The sequence below is a fragment of the Convolutriloba macropyga genome, chromosome 2, assembly GCF_964194025.1.
Source record: "Convolutriloba macropyga chromosome 2, txConMacr16.3, whole genome shotgun sequence".
NCBI lineage: Eukaryota > Metazoa > Xenacoelomorpha > Acoela > Convolutidae > Convolutriloba > Convolutriloba macropyga.
In genome coordinates, this window is record NC_134469.1 from 62,084,897 (window position 1) to 62,105,874 (window position 20,978).

A 20,978-nucleotide genomic window follows, 5' to 3' on the forward strand; every position below is an offset into this window, starting at 1 on the left:
ATTACTTCTCGCTGAACTGAATCGTTTTATAGGGACAATTTCGGTAATTGACCTTCACTTAGAGAATCTTCATTCTGACAATATCTGTGATGCATCATCAAATGTCTTTCAAGGACTATTTTCGTGTAATAATTTTTTCGGTAATTGACTCAACTTTTATTGGCAGGTTTTCAGACATTGACTTAGTTTTTGCAGCCGCAGATTTTCGGTTGTTGACCCTATTTCGGTCATTGGCAGCTTTTCGGTCAATGCCATTTTTTTGTATCCGTGGCTATTCAGTCATTCACTTTAATGGCTTTCCGGTCATTGACTTTATGGCAAGGGCAGCTTTACGGTCAGTGACATTTTGACAATGGCAAGTTTTCGGTCATTGACCTTTTTCAGAATCCATGCAAAACGCTAGGCTGCATCCCTAAGAGGCCTTAAAACAGATTAGGTGAAAATTAGGAGCTTAGACATGGTAGTATAGTTGTTCGTATTACGTTTATTAAATAAAGATAGATATAGATGGATACACAGTGAGAGGAAAAACATGAAGCACAAAAAGTGCAAAAAAAAGAGGGAATTGGAGAAAGGAGAAACGGGTGCCACGTTAGTGGACGAAACCCCCGATGGACGAAACTCCCGATAAACTACGAGCCTCGCCCCCTACTGAGCTCAATTCATAGCGCTCCGGCTCCTCAACCCGTAGACCCAGGTTCAAACCCGACTGTTGCCAGTCGTTTTCTCAGAAAGCCATGTTTAAGGGCCGTTAAAACATGTTAAGATAGGCGCTAAAACATGGTGTTCATTCGCTCTCTGTCGACGTTGATTTAATATATAGATATAGTTATAGATGTATTGAATACTACGTCATACGTTACCCAATTTGAGAACAGTTGTCCGTTCCTCGAAGAGAAAGAGGCCAGCTTGTTCAATCTGTGTCTTTGTCTTGCTTGTTGCAATCTGAATGCAGGGCTGTGTTATATATTGTGGCTCGGAACATCAATTAATTATCTTAGGTGCTACGTTTTTGAATTCGAAATTTAAATTTCGCGATACCGCACGTAAACCATGTGGTCGGAATATTGGATTCGAGATATTTAGTTTTCTTGCCCCACTTTTAGTAAGACGTTTTAGTGAGACTTTTTCTCAAATGTTTTTTCGTTCATTTTTGGCCAATCGATTTATTTATCGTAGAGAGCTGTGAGTGGTATCACTAGAAAACCGTCATGTGTAGAGTATAGAATTTAAAAAATTGTCTTTTTCGAGGAGTTATTGAAGAAAAAATTTTTGAACATTTTTACTTTTCACACTGATTTTGTTACATTTTATTGCCATTTTCTGGCAATTTTTGTTTATCTTCGCTCAATGATGTTCTTTAATGTGAACTTTTCTTCTATTTTAGTAGCATTGAATTGATAACTGGGCTATTATTGGTCTCATCGTGGTTTTTTAAAAGAATAAAACAGGTTAACAGGTTTTTTTCACCTGGGGCTTTTTTGTTTTTGTTTCCACTTTTTTTGTGACTTTCCGGCAAAGTATAATAAAGGCGATGTGTTGTCATTAAATTTTTTAATTGCTCTTGAACGGAGACTCAAGCAATTTTTGTTAACGTGTGTTGTCTTCGTTTATGCAAATTTTTTGCTTGACTGTTTTGTTCTAGAACATTCTTTTGATATCTTTTCTCGAGTGACTTTTTACGCTCGGCTTCTCAGTTTTTTGAGTGATTTGAATTGCGCGCACTCGAAATTAACTTTGTTGCTAAAATAGAACCGATTGTGAGCGATGATCGTTCATAGCCCGTGTATTGTATTGCTGTATGTTGCTGACTCTCACCTGAGATATCGCGAGCTCGAACCCCTCCCTATTCAGATGTTTTTACACCATAAAAGTTTCTCTGGCCTATGTGCCTTCTAGTTTGTTTAACTCGCCGTGGTTCGAGAGCAATTCGTCCGACGATAGTGGGTTAATGTTTTAATTTCGTCAATTTTGCCCATTTTTTGTTCTTTGTTTTGTTTTTGGGTTTCAAAACCTACAAGGTGTCTTTGAAGCACGTAATGTTTTCAGATGATATGTATTGAATACTTTGAAACCACTTGTTTTCGTAAAAATTTTGTGAATTTTGGCTATAATTATTTTCTGTAAATTTTACCACAGGAAGTAATAAAACGTTATTGATTGTTAAGGTGGCATAAATGTGATATTATTTTTTTTTGGTTTCTTTGCTATTAGATATTAAGATTCTGACACTATTTATCTTTTTTTTAAAAAATATAATTGAACTTTGCGATCTGACAGTTTGTTGTTTGTTATTTTATGTTTGTTTTTTTGTTTTGTTTTTGCCTGGCCCTTATTGCCTAATTTGCTTATTTAACTTCTTTAGAGGTAATTATTGAACAATTGTATCTCGATTTTATTTTTAGTTGATCTAATTTTGTTTTCTCATATATGTATAAGTGAGTGCAGTGGTCATTTTATTGACTTCTGCGCACACTTGCAAATCTAAATTGAGACTTTAAACTCTGATAGAAAATATATAGAGGCCACTCAAGCTTGATAATAATGAAATCGAATTGTTTACTGTTACAATTTATTTTTGGATGGTGGTTGATTGCTGGATCTCCCTATTTTGTTTTTGGTGAAGTTAATTGTTTACTTTATTTTGTTTTTAGTGAAGTTGATTGTTTACTTTATAAAATTGTTTTCTGCTTGTCAAAATGGCGTTAGAATTGATTTATTCGAGTGCTTATTCTGGTGAAATAAAGAAGTTTGATGTCACCGATATTAACTCCTTTCTTGCTGACATGTCTGTGCTTTTTATGAATCTAGTAAAATTTAAATAAAAAGTTTTAACTACTTTAAGTAGTCTATCTGTACTTCAATTGAGAAAGATTTAAGCTAAGAATGTGGATGAAGGAAGCCGAAACATTGTGACATTCCACATTAGCAAGCATCCTTGTTATTGTTTGACAAACTTAGTGAAAGCAGGAAAATATGCTCAGCTGTTGTTTTGTCGGTCGATTTTGCGGATCAATTTTTTTTAATCGCAGAAAGATGTGGGATCATTGGAAAGTTCGGAGCATACAATTTTTATGTGCAGAATGTTCCAATTTTAATTTTCTTTGATGTATCGGGGATTTAATTGCCTGTGATCATGATGCTTACTTTCAATTTTTTAAGCGCATTTTTAGTGCAATTTTTAATTTGTTAATTAACCTTATTAATAGCGGCCGACAGCCTCTCAAATGCTATTTTTAAGGATCTACTTTTTATAATCCAAGGATTTTGAATTGTATCTTTGCTGTCTTTTTTACGATCCAAAGAATTTGGATTGTATTGGGGCTCTGTCCGTCGAAGACTCAAACAGGAGTATTGGTATTCCTTTTATTTACGACTCAAAGAGAATTAATGATATTCTACAGGTTTCATTTAGCTGAGATAAGTTTGTTCGTGTATGAAACTTTGACTGATTTTTTTAACGTCGACTTCTGTTTTGGAATGTTGACTTCTGTTTTTGGACTTTGGACTTTAACAGTAGGTTAGCGCTCTCTAATTTACGAATCAATGAGAGTATTGGTATTCTACAGGTTTTTCAGCTTAAATAAATTTGTTCATGACTTGAACTTTTTCTTATTTATATTCGATCACTGACTTGTTCAAGCATTGAACTTTAAAAATAGCTTAGTTTCTAATATCAGCTAAATACGAACGGCTGCTAATTTTCAGGATCGAAAGGTCATTTTGAGAAGTTTTCTTCCTGTAGCAGTCGCTCCTCCCTATTCATAATACTGACATGCCACTATTCACCTGCCTCTCCCTACTTACCAACCCCACCTAACTACTGCACCTCACCTACCTACAACTTTCCCCTCTGCCACCTACCAAACACCTTCTATTACCTCACTCAGCTACTTATTTGCCGGCTACCTGCGCCCCGGGTTAAAACGCCCTTGCTCCCACCGACGTTTAGAGTTCAATTTATGCCAATTTTTGAGTTCGGTATTCTACCGGTCGTTATCATACATTTTTTTGATGATTTTTCCGGGAGGAAGCTTCGGAAAGGTCTTAACTCAAGTTGTAAAGTGATATTTCCTATCCTTTTGTTTTGTTGAATCGGTCGTCAATTGACGTTGTATCCAGTCCTTAGTGGTCTTAACCAAGCTAGACACGTTTCATATCTGTTTAATTGGCCTCGAGTAAGCAAATGTAAACGTGCGCGTCTTTTTATGCAAATTTTTTTGCTTCACCGTTTTGAGCTTTTCTTCAAAAATCTTTTTGACTTCTCAAGTTACTTTTTCATCTACTTCTTGATTTTTGAGTTCTTTCAGTTGCCCTCACTCCAAAATAAAGTTTGTTGTTCAAACAAAACCAACTGTTAGAGAGTTCTTGACAAGCCTCTGATAGCACAGTGGTTAATACCTCCGTCGAGGTGAGGTAATCGGACTGAGGATGTCGTGCTTCGAATCCTACATACGGCTGATGTTTTTGGTGTATTTAATGCCCATTTAAACACAAACGAAAAGTTATAAATATAGCTCTTAAGTTTTTGCGTTTTGAGTTTTTAAGGGCTGCATGGCACTCTTCTATCGGCTGTGCATGGGTCATAGGGTGACTTCTGCAACGGCGAAATGGTCTGGAGATTATTAACTCCAGGAACATTGGACTTAAACAGTTGCCTTGGTTCTAATCCTATATATTAAACGCGTCAGCTCTTAATTGGAACTAAATATTTGCGTTTTCAAGTGGCCTCTCGAAGCGCATGTTTAAGAGCCGCTTTGAGCAGCATGGTCAAATGAACATATAGGGAGAATTCAAAGACCTAAAATGATCACAGTAGATGGATGAGAACCAAAACTTGGACAAAATACTGGTAGTCAGGTGCAGTTACCACGCTATGAGGGCTTGAAAGTATGCTCTCCCAGAGGGAGGATTTAATGGCATGGGCACTACATGTTTTTTTCTAATTGCTCCCCTACGAAGTTTGAAGTATTTATTGCAAACGTGTTTTTCGGCAGAGTTTTAGCTTGTGCGCAGACTCTGCGCTTTTCTAGAACTCTTAATTTTTAGAAAAGTTTTTTCACGCTTTACTGCTGGATTTTGCGTGATCACAAATGCTCTCAATCTGAATTAAGTTTATTGATAAATTAAATGCGATTGTGAGGATGGGTTGTTTGTTGTGGTTATAGTGCAGTTGGTAAGAAAGAAGACTGCTATTCTGAAGGTCGAGGGATCGTACCCGTGTCGGGTACGTTCCCTTTTGTTGACTTGAAAATTTCTAATCAATACAATGCCATTGTTATTCGAGAGCAATTTTTGCGACACGAGTCTTTTTATTCCTGTGTTTTTAGGGATGAAAAATGCTAATCCTATATATTAAACATGTAAGCTCTAAACAGGGACAGTTTTTTTGCATGTTTAAGGGGCTTCTCGAAGCGCATGTTTAAGAACCGCACTAAGCAGCATTGTTAAACAAACATATCTGGAGATGTCAATGAACTAAAAGGCTCAAAGTAGATGGATGAGAACCGAACCTGGGACAAAAGATTGTTAGTCAGGTGCAGTTACCACGAGGATATGAGGGCTTGAATGTATGCTCGCCCAAAGCGAGGATTTGCTGAGATAGTTACTACGTGTTTTTTAATCGCTATCGAACTAAGTTAGAAGTATTTATTGGAAACGTTTACCCAAGTTTTAAGCTTTACAGATTTTGCGGTATTCAAGAACACTATTATCTTTCAACTCAGTTTTTCACGCTTTATTGTTTGATTTTTGCGTGGTCTCAAATGCTCTCAATAAGAAATATGTTTATTGATACGGTAAAAACGATTCTGAGAAATTGTGGTCTGTAGTGGTTATGGCGCATTTGGCACGACGGAGGACTGATATTCTGAGATTCGAGTGTTCAAAACCCTGTCGGGTACGTTCCATTTTGTAGACATGAAAATTTTTAATCAATATCATGCCGCCTGTTATTCGAGAGCAATTCTTCTGACTCGAGTCATTTTATTTTTCCTGTGTCTTTTTGGGGATGAAAAATGCGAATCCTATATACTCCTCAGCTCTAAATTGGGACAAAATTTTTGCGTGTTTACGTGGCCTTTCGAAGCGCATTTTTAAGAAACGCTTCGAGCGGCATGGTTAAGTGAACATATCGGGAGAAGTCAATGACCTAAAGGCTCAAAGTAGATGGGTGGGAACCGAACCGGGGACAAAAGACTGTTAGTCAGGTGCAGTTACCACGAGGCTATGAGGGCTTGAACGTATTCTCGCCCAGATGGAGGATTTACTGTCGTGGATACTACGTGTTTTTTTTAGTTGCTCTCCAACGAATTTTGAATTATAAACGTTGTTGTCTGCGATGTTTTAGCTTTACAGATTTTGCGCTATTCCAGAACACTCTTAGCTTTCAATTAAGTTTTTCGCTCTTTAATTTTTGGTTTTTGCTTGATCTCTTATGCTCTCAATCTGATATATGTTTATTGATACGTTAAAAGCGATTCTGAGAAACAGTGGTTTTTAGTAGTTATAGCGCAGTTGGTAAGATGGAGGACTGCTAATCTGAAGTTTTTTCTTGTACCATTATCCATAAATATGCTGTGAAACAAAGTTTTGAGCGAGTAGTTTTAATCGTGTTCCCTAATTCTCCGCTTTTATAGTAAATATCGGTCGCAATTGAGCACAATGGTCAATCGCACTCCTATCGTAACATGTTCTAGGGGTCCTTCTCATGCAACCTAGCATAAATGCGTTTTAAGACGCGCTTTACCATCATATTTAAGCTCCTCATATGCACATTTTTTGCGCTCATTAAAGGTGCGGTTTTGCAAAAACAAGCAAGTCACAAACACCATTTTCCTGAAATTTGCTGTAGAGAGAGCAAAAGACAAGTGCAATACGCATAGATAGCGTAAGTGGTGAGTCCTATGGCTGTTGAACGTTGAGCATGGGTTCAAGCCCGGGTCGGTGCGAAACAGAAACTATAACTTCTTTTAAATCTTATATTCTTTTAAATGATTTTCTTGTTATGGTTTTGCGGGCCTGCTAGTGTAAAGTAATTAGGAAATGCTTCTGAAATTCAATCTCGAACGGTCATTTTCAGAAGTTTTGCGTTCCATGACAGTCCCTCCTCTCTAATAGAACAGATGAGATATATAGTTTTGTTTCCAACCACCTATTGGGACAGGAAAATCGTGCTCAACGTTTTTCGGTCAATTTTGGCAGGTTGATGTTCTAACCGCAGAACGATGTGTGGTCTCATCAGAACGTCCATTGATCATGTATTTTGGCGACGAGGAGGATTGATGTTTCACTGTTATTTACGACCCGAAGAGGGGATTTGGTATTTACAGTTTGTTTCACCTGTTTCTTTTTAGCTAGGTTTATTGATGACTGGAAGCTTGACGTTTATTTTTTTTCAAACGTCGACTTCTGTGATAGAGCGCTAACTTCTGTTTTCGAACAGTGGACTTTAACAGTATCTGGTTTCTAAGGTAGTTTTTTGTTAATATAGTAACTTATTTTCACATTATTAATCGCCGACACCAGCCTCTTGAAAGGCTATTATTTAGGCGCTCTTTATTTTACAATCCAAACAATATAAATTGATTTGGAGCACTGATTTTTTGCGACTCGTGCAGTAGTATTGATATTCTGCAGGTCTTCGCCTGCCTCTCCTTGCCTACCAACACTGCCCACAGGCCAGAACTCAAGTTGTAAAGTGAATTTTCCCATCTATATGGTTTTGTTGAATCGATCTTCAATTGATGTTGTTCCCAGTCTTTAGTGGTCTTAAGCAAGCTAGTCACTTTTCATATCTGTTTTTTGTGGTGGATGTGATACCCAATTAATCACAGATCAACAGAAGTAATTTGGTCTTCATGTGACCATTGCGGCAGCGAAATGGTTTTAACTCCATTTTTTTAAGAACCTCACCGATTTTCTTTTATAAAAATTTACCATTTAAAAAATGTGCAACCAGCTTGCTGCTGCGCTGAAAGTTAGTTGTTTTGTAGGTTTTGCTGTGAATGAATTGATTTTGAAGACTCAAATACTACGAACCCAGGCAGCTTAGTTAATATTACTGCGATTTTAAATTTTTTTCATTCGAGTTTACGTGGTGAGGTAAACTTGTTTTTACCTTGTAGCTCAGTCCTTGCGTTGGCTTTAGCTTATAGTGCTAGTTCTGAAGAAATGATCACCAAGAAGGTTTAGTTTCTTTTTTGCTCATTTGAAGTCTTCTGACGTTCTGACAGTTTTTTTGCTGCCGCTGTTTGTCTCCTGTGTGCAATCAAGATTTCTTTTAGATGTCACATTTTTTGTTCTCGCTTTCTTGTTTTTCAGCTGTAAGCTTTGGTATTCAACGCGCCAATACCAAATAAATAAAAAAAATTGCCAATATTTTTTCGTTCTAAATTTTTTTTTAAAAAAAGAGAACACTGAATTTCCATCTGGTTTTGATCAAATGACGATCAAATATCAGAGGCAGTGTAGAAGCTATGTATAAATAGAAAACATTTTTATTCAAATTTAAAGTCTTTCCAAGATAAAGAAGATATTGATGCTACACTTGGGTTCTTTAAAAACAAAAAGTATTGTTTTAGAATTTGTTTCGCTTTATCGCATTTATGATCATTTTTGAGATATTGAGAATATTGTTCATTCATTACAAATTTGTTATAAATTATTGTAACTGGCTTGAATACGCTGTTTTCTAAATAGCTGGATTGCGTTTTGATATTGAAGAAAAATTTTTTGGACCGTTCGTGTTTTGTTAATTTTAGTGTAAGATATTTGATGAGCTGGAAGTTTCTTCGAATGGAAAAGTAATTTTTTATCTAAAAAACGTCTGATCGGTAAAATTTTGATTTTATTTTTTAGATCTAGAGAACTATCATATTTTTTTCTATGAAAACAAGCTTTCACGCCCTAGCTTAACTGTTTTTCGAGTGATCTTATTAGGTTGTTATTAGTTCCATTTAGGAGAACCGCAGAGTAATGAAAGTGGCTAATGACAAGTGCATTCAGAGCCGAAACGTTAGTTATCTGATATTACCTCACGTAAGGAATATAGGCTTTTTATACCACATACCATTTTACGTAGTGTACTTTTCACTTCATCTTGATAAGTTAACGCTGAATCTATGGATACCCCCAAGTATTAATGGATTTTCTTTTCAACCCAATTTTCTTTTCTTTGGCTTGGAATGTTCAGTTGGTATGCTGATCAGGTGAAGGTTTTTATTGAAATCTGTGGATTGTATTTCGGACTTGATCTGCTATTTTTTTGTAATAAGTTGTTCGCAGTTTCGTTTTTCTGAAGTCAGTTGGGAGTAGTAAAGGAACAAAAAAAACGAGTACTTTGACAGGTCTGGTTTATGACAGGTTTTTGTGGCTCGCTGATGTTGTGTTATAGCGATTTAATGGTGCTAGTTCACATTTAATTGTTGCAACTAGTTTTTCCTAACTTTGGTGGTGATTGTTTAGTCTGAACCTGTTACATATTTTATTTTTTCGTTCTATAACTTAATGTTGTGAAAGGAAGGTCTCAATAGCTCTCTAATAAAGCGCAATCGAAATTGTTTAATAGGTTCCGTAGACATCTAACCTTGTTAACGCCCTTGACACTTTTTTTTTTAAAAAAAGAAAATATACATTTTGAGTTTTCGCTGTGTTTGTACTTTTGATGTCTGTTGACTTCAGTCTCGTTAACGAAGGGTCTCCCTTTCTAGTTAGTTTTCTTCTGAGAAAGTTTTACCGACTTCGAAACAATTTTTTAGTTGCTTAAGTTTTGCGTGCTTGTTGTTGTCTGGCTACTTTGTGGCAGTTAAAAAAGCTGTCATAGTTTTTCTGAATAAAAGAAAACAAAACAATTTAACCTATTATTATTTGCCATTTAACCTAAGAGCTCATATTTACACTTTCCTTCAGGGAGTTATTTTGTTCAGCTTTGGCCGTGCTTGCTTATCTATTTGTTTTCTCGTCTCTTATTCACGCTATTAACAGATCTAATTTTTTCTTCCACTTGCGACAATATTCGATCTGTTTTATTAAACCGGTTTTGATTTTCGACTTTGAAACCATTTTATAAAGAAAAATCTTTTTCGTTTTGTTACTGCATTTGTAGGTTATGTTACACTATTCCTTGATTGTACCTGTGATTTTTTATGTGCTTTCTTATAAGCAATTTTATGGTATAATGATAGATTTTTCAGTTGCATATTTTTCAGTTGTGAGTTTTATGCAATTTTGAGAGTTTGGTGCAATTTGAATGTCTCCGAATTTGCTATCTGTTGTCCTTTTACTCTGTTACTCATTTGTTTTGCAACAAATTTGTTGTTTAACGTTTTAGTTCTTGTTGTTTAAGTTTTCATTTAATGTCTTGTTGATTTTTTTTTAAATAAACTAACCAACATTTCTTTCCTAGTTTTTTGAATAATAGAAAGTTTTATCTTTACAATCTTCATTATATTATCAAAGTTCCTTTGCGTATACTCATAACTGCCATTAGTAATTTTTTTAGTGTCCTCCAACTGAAAGGCTGGATTCATATACTTTTTTGTATCTAATGAAACTCCGGAATCACTTAGAACACTTATGACGTCAATTTCTCTTATATAACTGTTTCTTTAGGTCGGTCAGTAGGGTCACCATTGGCTATTTTCCTGCAATTTGCAGGCTATGTTGTACGTTTTAATTGTGAGCCATTTTCTTTTTAATTTTAGTTGCCATGATGTTATTGAGCTTTAAAATTTTTAGTTTCGGCCTATTTTGTGAACCATGTAAGGTTTTTGGTAATTTCTGCCGTTTATTTCTACGCCATGTGAATATTTATAGTGGAACGGTGCGCATGAGAGATTTTTATCCATTCGTCATCCACTGATTTGTAAATCCATTATATTGGTGCTATTTTTATCAAATTTTGTCTTTGTCTGAGCATGAACAGGCTTCATTGCCAAAACTTTTGGGATAAAGAACACGGAAAATCTATCTCAAGATCGAAAAAACTTAATTTTGCTTAATTAAGCCAAACTTCAGACCATTTAGGCAATTTCACCTGTTTGTTTTTTTTTAAACACTGAAGTGAAATACTACTGACAGGCGGAGGGATGTTGGGAAAGATTTATTAGGATTCATTGACAGAAGTTTTTGCTGCAGTTCTTAAACTTCTAACTATCATAAGTTTCATTTGCGGTCCAAATTGGTTTAATTTTTCCTAGTTGGTGTTAGATATTTTCTTTTGACTGCGCATTTTATTAATTTTTTGACGTTGCCCTCATTTTGTCTTGCTAATCAATGAAAAATTTGCGTTTGGCCTACCATTTTCGGAAGAAATCAAACGTGAACATTCATTGCAATACACGTTTGATTTTTTTTTGTTTTTCTAGATTTATTTGAATTAATTATCTTAGCTTAATTTATTAATAGCCGCCTTCAGCCTCTCAACGGCTATAATTAAGGCGCTCTCCTTTTTTACAATTCAAAGAATTTGAATGGTATTGGGGCGCCGTGTTTTTTACAATTCAAAGAATTTGAATTGTATTGGGGCGCTGTCTTTTTATTACGAATCGAAAAGGATTATTGGAGAAGTCTTTTAATCAATTTTTTGGAGTGATTTTTGAAGCGGGAAATGAAACGCGTGAAAAAATTTGGAGTGATTTTGCTTCTGAACAAAAGTGAAGAGTGGAGCGAAAAGAGAGTGGTTTTTGTTCATACCGCTGTTTTTGAGAGAGCGAGAAATTGAAGCGTGAAAAAAATTTTCTAAGCGAGCGATTTTTTTTGTTCACGTGCGGCTTTTAAAAGGTATTTTTTTGCAACTTTTGATGGTTATGAGGTTTGATTCTGATTGGTTATGAGGTTTGATTAGTTTTAAGCTTGGTTTGATATGAATTGAAGGTTTCAAATGGTTAATTTGAGTTTAATGCTAATTTGGAGGTTTTTGATCGGTTTTGCTGATTTTTAGACAAAATTTAATGATTTTTTGCCTGTTTTTTTTGTTTTACTGCTTTAAGTGGGATTTGGCTAGAAGCTTGTTACTTAAGGAATTTTCAGATACTCATTGATAAGAGTTTTGTTGGTATAAATCTTTTTTTCTTTGGAAAAATAACAGAAAAATAGAGAAATTTTAAACCATTATTTTTTTTGCAGTTTTTCCTTTCTTTCAATCTTGGACAAGTTTCTTAGCCTATTATCACTTGCCCATTGTTTTGCGAGCTTTTCATTGCTCTAATTGCAAAGGTGCTTTTTTCGGCTTTATGTTAAATTATTCTTGTTTTTTGTTCAGTTTGCTTTTGAATGCCGTTTCTGTTCTTCCTTAAACTTTTATGCCATTTGTGAACGCTCAGGGTTCACAATACTTGTTCTAGCTTAGGCAGTATGGGCAGTTTTCTCCTTCGGGTCGTTTCCGGAATTCTTTGGGCTATGTCTTTTTTTTCAAGATCTGTTACACATTTTCATGATTTTTGAAGTCAGATTGGAGTTGTGATTTTGGTCACGTCGGAACAGGAAATGGAGCGAAAAAGCGAGTGGTTTTGCCGCGTGAAATTTAATCGCTCTATTTTCAAAATAGATTGAGAAAACGGTGTTTTTTGTTCACAAGCTGCACTTTCACTTCGATTTTTACGATTTTTTCAATATTTCGGATCAATTTTTTTTAATGGATTTTCCAATCCATTCATTGTTCATTCTACGCCTAGTTTTTTGTTTGAACGAAATTTTCATTTCTCGCTAGTGGATTATTTGTTCACGTGTGGCAGTTTGACATTGATTTTCCGTTTTTTTTTTTAAAATTTTTTGATCTAATTTTTATAGAAATGATTTTCGCATTTCACTCATAGTCCGTTCTAGATCTAGTATTTTTGTAGTCATTGAAAATTCTTTGAATTTACGTCAGGACTTGTCATGCTATGTCTTTTTTTCAAGATATGTTCGCACACTTTTCAATGACTTTGATCTTTCAAAACGGGATAAACAGGTAAAGCCCAGCGGGCATTAAGTTTCATCAGAGGTTCAAATTGGGCTTAAATGGCGCTTCAAGTGCTTCGAGTGGGGCAGCTGCTGGGATGTCCTTAATTTATTGCTAAAAGGTCATTTTTAGGAGTTTTTGGTCTCAAAATGGTGCATTTTTTCATGTTTTTTATTGCAATTTTTTCTAGTTTTTTGTTTGATTAGTCTCAGGTCGAAGTTTTTAAAAGTTGATGAAGGCCTTTTTCGAAACAAAATTACTTGTTATGATTTTTTATGAGCTATTGGTTTTGGTACTACAAACACAAACACGCAAAATGATACTAATTTTGATAAGTTTTGTCATCGAGTTTTTCCAGCTTTAGGGGCCAGGGATTTTCCTTTAAGGTTTGATAATAGGGCATTGTATAGTTTTTAGTAACAATGGATTGGTTTTCAACATATTATTGTCTCGAATTTTAGCATTTTTTTATTGGAGAAAATCTGCAATTTTTTTAAGTTTTCCTAAAGTTTTTGTTAATTTTTGATATTTGTCCATTCTCAAGTGGCAGGAAGTCTATTCCACGGTCTGAAAAAAAGTTAATGCATGGTTGTTAATTTCAATGGATTTGTTTTCAACGACTAACCTTAACATTTTTCAAAATTTTCTGTCAAATTTTGCAATTTTAAGTATTCATAACATTTGCTTTAGTAGCCTTTAGTAGTGCTTTATTTGCTTTAGTAGTAGTAGTATTTTTTACGGCTTGGAATTGAGTTACTGGATAGCCTCTAGAGACAAAGAAAGGATTCTTAAGATATTATTATTACAATTTTCAGCAACATTTTATCAAAATTTGTAATTGATTTCATTATTTAAAGAAAAAATTTTGGGTCATTTTCGAGTTAATCAATCTTCAAGGGCCAATGAATTTTTTCAGGCCTTACAGATATAATACTGCAGCAATTTCAGAAGCAAAAATTGGTTTAGAACATATTTTTGGATAGGTATATTTAAAGGGATCCAATTTTGCCTTAGGTGTAAAAGCTTCAAAGTTTTAGCAATGATTATACTTTTGTTTAGTTTGATTGTTTGTTGGTCAATTTTTTTTAGATTTCGTTTGGCTGGCGTTGTTCAATTGATCTGCTTTTCAGGTAGAGTACTTCTAAATTTTTCATTCAATTCTTCGGATTGTATTTTATGACTTGTCCTGCTATGGTTTTTAATTTGCTTACCTTTTGATCACGTTTTTCGTGTTACTTCACTCACTGTTTCAACTGAATGGAGTTTAAATTGTTTCAAGCATTGAATTACGCAATATGGTGAATACTGTCAAGATCAAAAGAGCAAAATCAAAAGAGACGGGTTAAAAGGGTAAAGCCCGGTCGTTGAGTCATTGAGAATTAGGCTATCAAAGTTCATAAAAGTGTTTGCTAGATGACATTGGACAGAAAAAAAATCGGTCAATTTGTCTCTTCCTTTTTGTTTCAATCGCCATGTGCATCGAGCGCGTCAACGGCGGCTATTTTCCGGCTGTGTTTATGAATAATCAACACTAGCCAATTCTTTTTTCTACCCGAATTTTCCTTACAGATTTTGCATCTTTTTGATATTCAGCCATTGCTTCCAGTTTTGTTGCTCGTTAATTGCTCCGTACGTAATCTAATCGATGTGGTATATAATGTAAACTAGTATGCCTTGTATGCTAATTTTTTCTCATTCAAAAGTGTCTGCAGCTGAATTCAAGTAGCGGCAGTTGACTACTGAACGTCATATGAAAAGTGCGTCGAAATTGGGGCATTTCAGCCCCCGACTGAATGAAGCAGGCTGCAAAAGATTGCAGCTCCCACTGGTCGTTCGAGAGCAATTTTTCCGACGCTAGTCTGTTATGTTTTGTTTTGCTCTATCGTTCACAAGTATTGCGATATTTGACAGCTAAACGTTACATCAAAAGTAACAAAATTGAAAACCTGATTCTAATGAGTCTTTTTGTCATCGTTTTTGAAAGCAATAATCAAAATCATCCGAAATTTTGATCTTTTAAGTTTTCATCTGTATTTTTAGTTACTAATTCCAATTTGGTTTAGTTATAAAAATGGCTGGTCTTGGTGCGACTGGCATTTTAGTTCTATTCAGATGCTTCGATTTTATTAGAATTTTTGGATCTTTTCCGTTTGTGCCCCCCCCCCAGCTTAGTGGGCGCATATTATTTGCAACCCCCAGACGCACGTGCCATATTTTCACATAATGATTTACTATGTAATGGCACGTGCTCTGTAACTGGGGGGAGCATAACGTACTGGGGGGCACAAACGGAAAAGATTCGAATTTTTTCATGAAAGCGCGAAAATTATTTATGGGACTAATTATGTGACAAAATATGGCCAAAATAGATTTTTTGGCAGGAATGTTTGCAATCGCAATTTGGTGTTTACTGTACTTTTTGTGTATGATTATATACAAAAAAAGAAATCAGCTCCACTGGTGGTACCCCTACATGTCCTTAATTCGGAACCCACCAAATTAAGTTCACAGCTATTAACTAATTTTTGTTTTACTCCACGAGTTGGTTATTTGTGCATCGCTTGTCTGTGTAAAAAGTTGACGCAGCGGTTTGAGTGCAAACGCACGTTACAGCGACTCCTTGTTCTCTTGCCCTCTAAATGTCTTTCTATTTCTATGCATTCTTGTTTTCAAAAATCAGTCCGAAAAATGAATTTCGAAGTAAGTATTGGAGACTTGTTTTAATACTGTATAGAAAATAAAGGTGTCATTTGCTGCCAGTTTCTGTTTCTGCAGCAATGCAAATAATGCTTCAAATGCAGGCCATTTAACGATGTAAATAGTTAAATGATCGCCCTTGTAATTGTTGAAACCTTGGATGGAGTTCTGTGAGTAAAAGTTATCGGTAAGCAAGATAGATTTGCATTCATGGTTGTCAGAATGTTTGTGTTGCAGATTCTGAGTATTGCTGTAATGAGCCAGGAATGTCAGTTTTGTCACCCAATACGGCGCTGCTGAGTCTGATTCTAACAAGTGGCTGCTTCATCATTGCTTACTTCCTCAAACAGTTCAGAAGCTCACCGTTCCTCAGCACTCACGTTCGAAAAGCTCTAGGAGACTTCGGGGTACCCATTGCCATTCTTGTCATGACTGGACTTGACCTGTGGCTAAATGACAAAATATACACAAAGGTACGGGCAAACCAATTTTTTCTCTTACGCTCAGTAAAAAATTGGTTTGGTTATTATTTTCTAGAACTACTAAAAATTAACTGAATTTTGAGAGCACGTTATCAAATCTATATCTTAAAATTTATATCAAATATAGATTTTAAATTCAGTTCCAATCTGAACGCTGGTTTGTGGTTTTTCAGAAGCTGAACTTCCCAGATAAATTTGAACCAACGAAGAATGCAGACGGCAGTAACTTCACGCGCAACTGGCTCATCTCTCCTTTTGAGCTTGAAAAAGAATACTGGTGGATGGCATTGGTTGCGGCTGTTCCGGCAGTACTTGTCTTCTTCCTTATTTTCATCGAAATTCAGATCACAGCGTTAGTGCCTCTCTGAAGATCTGATGTTTTCATCTTGCTTCCTTTTATCTTCACGTAGAAAAACGCTGATGGAAAGAGAAAGCTGTGGCATCTAAATTTCTTGGAAGTTGTACATTTTGATAATTGCTCTCGAACGAAGTTTGAGGCAATCATTGTAAACGTGTGTCTTTTTTTCTGAAAAATTTTGGCCTCATCGTTTTCGCGCTTTTGTTCTAGATCATTCTTTGGCTTCTCAAGTGACTTTTTCACGCCTGTCTTCCTCATTTTTGAGTGATCTCAATTTTTCTCACTCCGAACTGAAGTTGCTAAAAAATCAATTGTAAGATAGGAATTAACAAGGGCCTGATATCCGAGTAGCTACTAACTATGAGAACTCCGGAGGTTGGGTGGGGTGGGGGGGGGGGGGGGGGGGGGAGGGGGGTTCGAATCCCTCCCCAGTTTGATCTCTACTGCCCCTGAATTAAATTTTCGCCTATGGTTACAGAGCAATTTGTCCGACGCCGTGTATTAATAGCAGCAAAGCGATAGCTGAGGCTATTAGTTGCCTTCTCTTGGTTTTTACGACTCGAAGAAGAGTATTGGTTTTTTAAGGTTTTTTAACCGGAAGTACTACTCGTTCAGACGACGTTTTGAAGTAACGCGTAGTTCTTCTGCTAAATAAGGAGATCTGATTATTTTCCTACTTCTTTTTTTTCAATTTGATTTTAACTTACAAACATCAAGAACTAGTCTTTTTGTTTTTCATGTTTTTGTTTCTGTCTTTATTTTCCGCATTCTAGTATGTGTCAGTCTATCATTTTCCTCAGATCTAAAGTTCTAATCAGCTCTGCTTTTATCAGTTGTTAAAAAATAATGATTTTAGCCTTTTTCTCTGATTTTCACTTTGTTTGCTTTGATTTCATTTGACATTGCGGCTTAGAACTTGCTTGCAATGCCATTTCAAGATTTTGACCTATAATTATTTTCTAGCGAATTTTATTGAATTATTAGTTTGATTTAAAGCGGTTTTTTCTTTGGAATTATTTTATGTTTTTTTGTCTTTTTGTTGATTAGTTTGAGGGTTTTGCTGATTTCTAGTCTTCTAGCCTTTTTGCGACTTCTGGACCATCATTTTGTTTTATTGAGTTCATTGGTAATTGAATAAAAGCCTTATCTCTGTAGGTTGTGTTTGCTGTAAAGGATGCAATTTTCTTTTACTACAAAGTTGTCAATGCAATTTGACAAAAATGAGAAATTTTACTCAATTTTTTAATTTTTAATTGCTCTCAAACGAAGTTTGTAGCAATTGTTAGTCCTGTCGGTCTTTTTTATGCTTTTGACAGGTTTATATCGCTTGACAGGTTTTTTGTCTGACGCTTTTGACTTTTCCTCCTCAACAACGGCATAAACAGGTAGCGCCCAGCGAGCATTAAGTGCTCTTTGAGCCTTTCAGCTCTGTTTCAGCTCAAACTGTTTTGGAGACTGATACTTATGGTGTGAAGGGCGGTTCTTAAAGGTCGAAGACCCCTCCACTGTTGACCCCCCCCCCGCCCCCACTATTGCCACCCCCCGCGCGTTGTTACCTCCACCCCACTTTTGCCCCCACCTCCCCCGTGGCTACTGACGAACAACCGATCGCTAAAAACACGCAATTTTATACTCATTTTCACAATTTTTTTCCAAAGTTTTTTGGAAAAGTTCACAAAGTTTTTTGACAATTTATGTCATTCTTTTAGTATTTTAGCCCTAGGTGTTAAAGAACCTCCTCTAGGGTTTTATTATAGTTTACTGCATAGTTTCTAGTGGTAGTGGAATGGTTTTAACATTTCAATATCACATATTTTAACATTTTTTTTGACAAAACGTTCAATTTTTTTCGATTTTTCGGATCTTTGTTTTTCAATATCTGCGTTTTCCCAGACGCGGGGGCCAGTAACCGTCCTTAAGGGTTTGGTAATAAGTTATTGACAAAGTTTCATTTTCCATGGAATAGCTTTTCATTTTGTTAATATGACAAAATTTATCAATTTTTTTGATAAAATTTTTTAATTTTTTCGAGATTTTTTGTCGGTTTTTTGGTTTCTCAAAAGTCTCAAAAGCCACATAACCTGGGGTTCGATTATAGGTTACTCCATAGCGTCTAGATGTAATGGAATGTTTTTCAAGATCTTAATATCATCAATTTTTTGCAATTTTTCAAGTTTTTTTTTAATCCTTTTGAACTTTTCATCATTTTTCCCGCACCAGGGTCCTAGGGACCTCCTGAAGGCTTGATGATAAGCTGTTGCGTAGTTTCTAGAGTTAATGGAAGGGTTATCAACATTTTTATGACTCCAGCTTTAGCATTTTTTTGATAAAATTTAATTTTCAGATTTTCAGAAAATCATTATCATGTTATAAGTTTATTGATCTTTATGAGCCAGTGAAACTATTTATAGCACGGAATGGCGATATTGGATAGTCTATTGAGACAAAGAAATGGTTTTGAAGATTTTAATAGCGTATATTTCAGCAAGATTTTGTTAATTTGCAATTATTTTCAAAGTTTTTTGAATATTTTTGTCTTTTTTCTGAGTTTAACGATCATTAGTGGTCAACGAAGCTTTTCAAGTCTTGCAGATGGGTTACTTGACATAACTCAGGAGGCAGAAATTAGCTCGGAAGGTTTTCACTGCGAAATCTGGAAGCTTATCTTTTTTGTTTTGCAAAATTTTATCAATTTTTTCAAATATCACTGTTTTACTTTATTTATTTACTAACAATGCTAGAAAACTAAAAGTTGCAGATCAGTTGCTAACGCTAGTTGCACTAAACCGTGGCTAGCTACTAATGAAGCCAACCGCTCGCCGGTCGTTTGAGATCAAATCGCCCGACGTTAGTTGTTTATGTTTAATCATTTTTTTCTGTGGTTGGGTAACTTTCTCTTTTTGAATGAAGCAACGGTTTTTGTTTGAAAGTGTACTTGTTCTACATGGAAAAATTTGAAATTGCCTTATTTTTATGTTGATTTTTTGGCACATTTTCTATTGTTCTTTGAGTTAAGACTAGTTTTCTCTGCATTGATGCCTTCTGGGAGATTTTAGCTATTTGAAGAGCCAGTTATTTTGGCGGATATGATTTCGAGCCCTTTCCGGATTTCCTCCGGCTGTTTCTGTTTCGTCAACCCGATTTTTGATTCGACCATATAAATGACAATCACCACTTCAAGTCTGCTTTTCGTTCATTCGTTCATGAAACTTAACTGAATTACGTGTGTGACGTCGTTTTTCACTCTTAGTGGAGAGTGTTTCGTTCATTTGTATGATTAATGGCCGGGAAGCAATAGCTGAGGCTATTATTGGCTTTCTCTTGGTTTTTTGTTGTTGTCGCGATTTTTGTTCCGACCACATGACGTCACAATCACTTCAAATCTGCTTTTTGTTCATTCATTCATGCAGTTTCAACTGAATTGCGTGTGTGACGTCATTTTTCGCTCTTAGTGGAGCGAGTTTTTTTGTTCATCGGAGTGATTAAATTTTTGGTCGCACTTGACTTACCTCACTCTCAAAAACGACTTCCTCACTCTGAAATTGACTTTTTCTTTACTGTACTTCAAAGATAAGATCAAGTGAGTGTATATTGCTCTAATTGAAGGTTTTTTAAGAGCAGCTAATAGAAGCAGTAATAAGTTACACAGATTCCTAATCAAAATGTCAAAATCTGAGAACTCCGGAGATTGGGTGGCCGGGTTTTGAATTCCTTCCAGATTTGACCTCTACTGCCCTTGAATTAAATTTTGCGCCTATGGTTGGAGAGCAGTTTGTCCGACGCTGGTTTAATAATAGCCTCAAAATGGTACCTGAGGCTATTATTTGCCTTTTCTTGTTTTTTTATTCGAGGAAGAGTATTGGTTTTTTAAGGTTTTTAACTAGAAGTACTCGTTCAGACGGCGTTTTGAAGTAACGCGTAATTCTTTTGCTAAATAAGGAGATCTGATTGTTTTTCTACTTCTTTTTTTTTTCAATTTGATTTTAACTTTCAAACTTCAAGAACTAGTCTTTGTTTTATGTGTTTTTTTCTGTCCTTATCCTCCGCATTCTAGCATGTATCAGTCTATGTATTTCCTCAGATCTATTGTTTTAATCAGCTCGGGTTTTATCAGTTGCTAAAAAATAATGATTTTAGCCTTTTAGATTTTCATTTGTATGCATTGATTTCATTTGACATTGCGGCCCAGGACTTGCTTGAAATGCCGCTTGAAAATTTCTACCAATAATTTCTTTCTAGCGATTTTGTTTTGATTATTTGTCTGATTTTAAACGGTTTTTTACTTGAATTTTTTTGTCTTGTTCATTATATTGATTGTTTTGCTGATTTTAGTCTTTTTTGCGACATCTGGACAAATTTTTTGTTTTATTAAAGTTATGGGTAATTGAATTAGTAACTCATGTCTGTAGGTTGTTTTACTATGAAAGATGCAATTTTCTTTTGCTACAAAGTTGTCGATTCCAGTGCAATTTGACAAAAAAAAGGAGAAATTTTACTC

At 35.4% G+C, this 20,978-nt stretch overlaps 1 protein-coding gene across 2 annotated transcripts in view; it reads left to right on the forward strand.

Moving 5' to 3' along the window:
• LOC142334580 (band 3 anion transport protein-like) overlaps nucleotides 1-20,978 on the forward strand; it is a 261,810-nt gene that overhangs the window by 229,284 nt on the left and 11,548 nt on the right. For both annotated transcript variants that reach the window (XM_075382716.1, XM_075382717.1), the window contains 2 exons: nucleotides 15,878-16,113; nucleotides 16,296-16,474. In XM_075382716.1, the coding sequence (XP_075238831.1) occupies nucleotides 15,878-16,113; nucleotides 16,296-16,474 (415 nt within the window). The remainder of the gene's footprint in view (nucleotides 1-15,877; nucleotides 16,114-16,295; nucleotides 16,475-20,978) is intronic.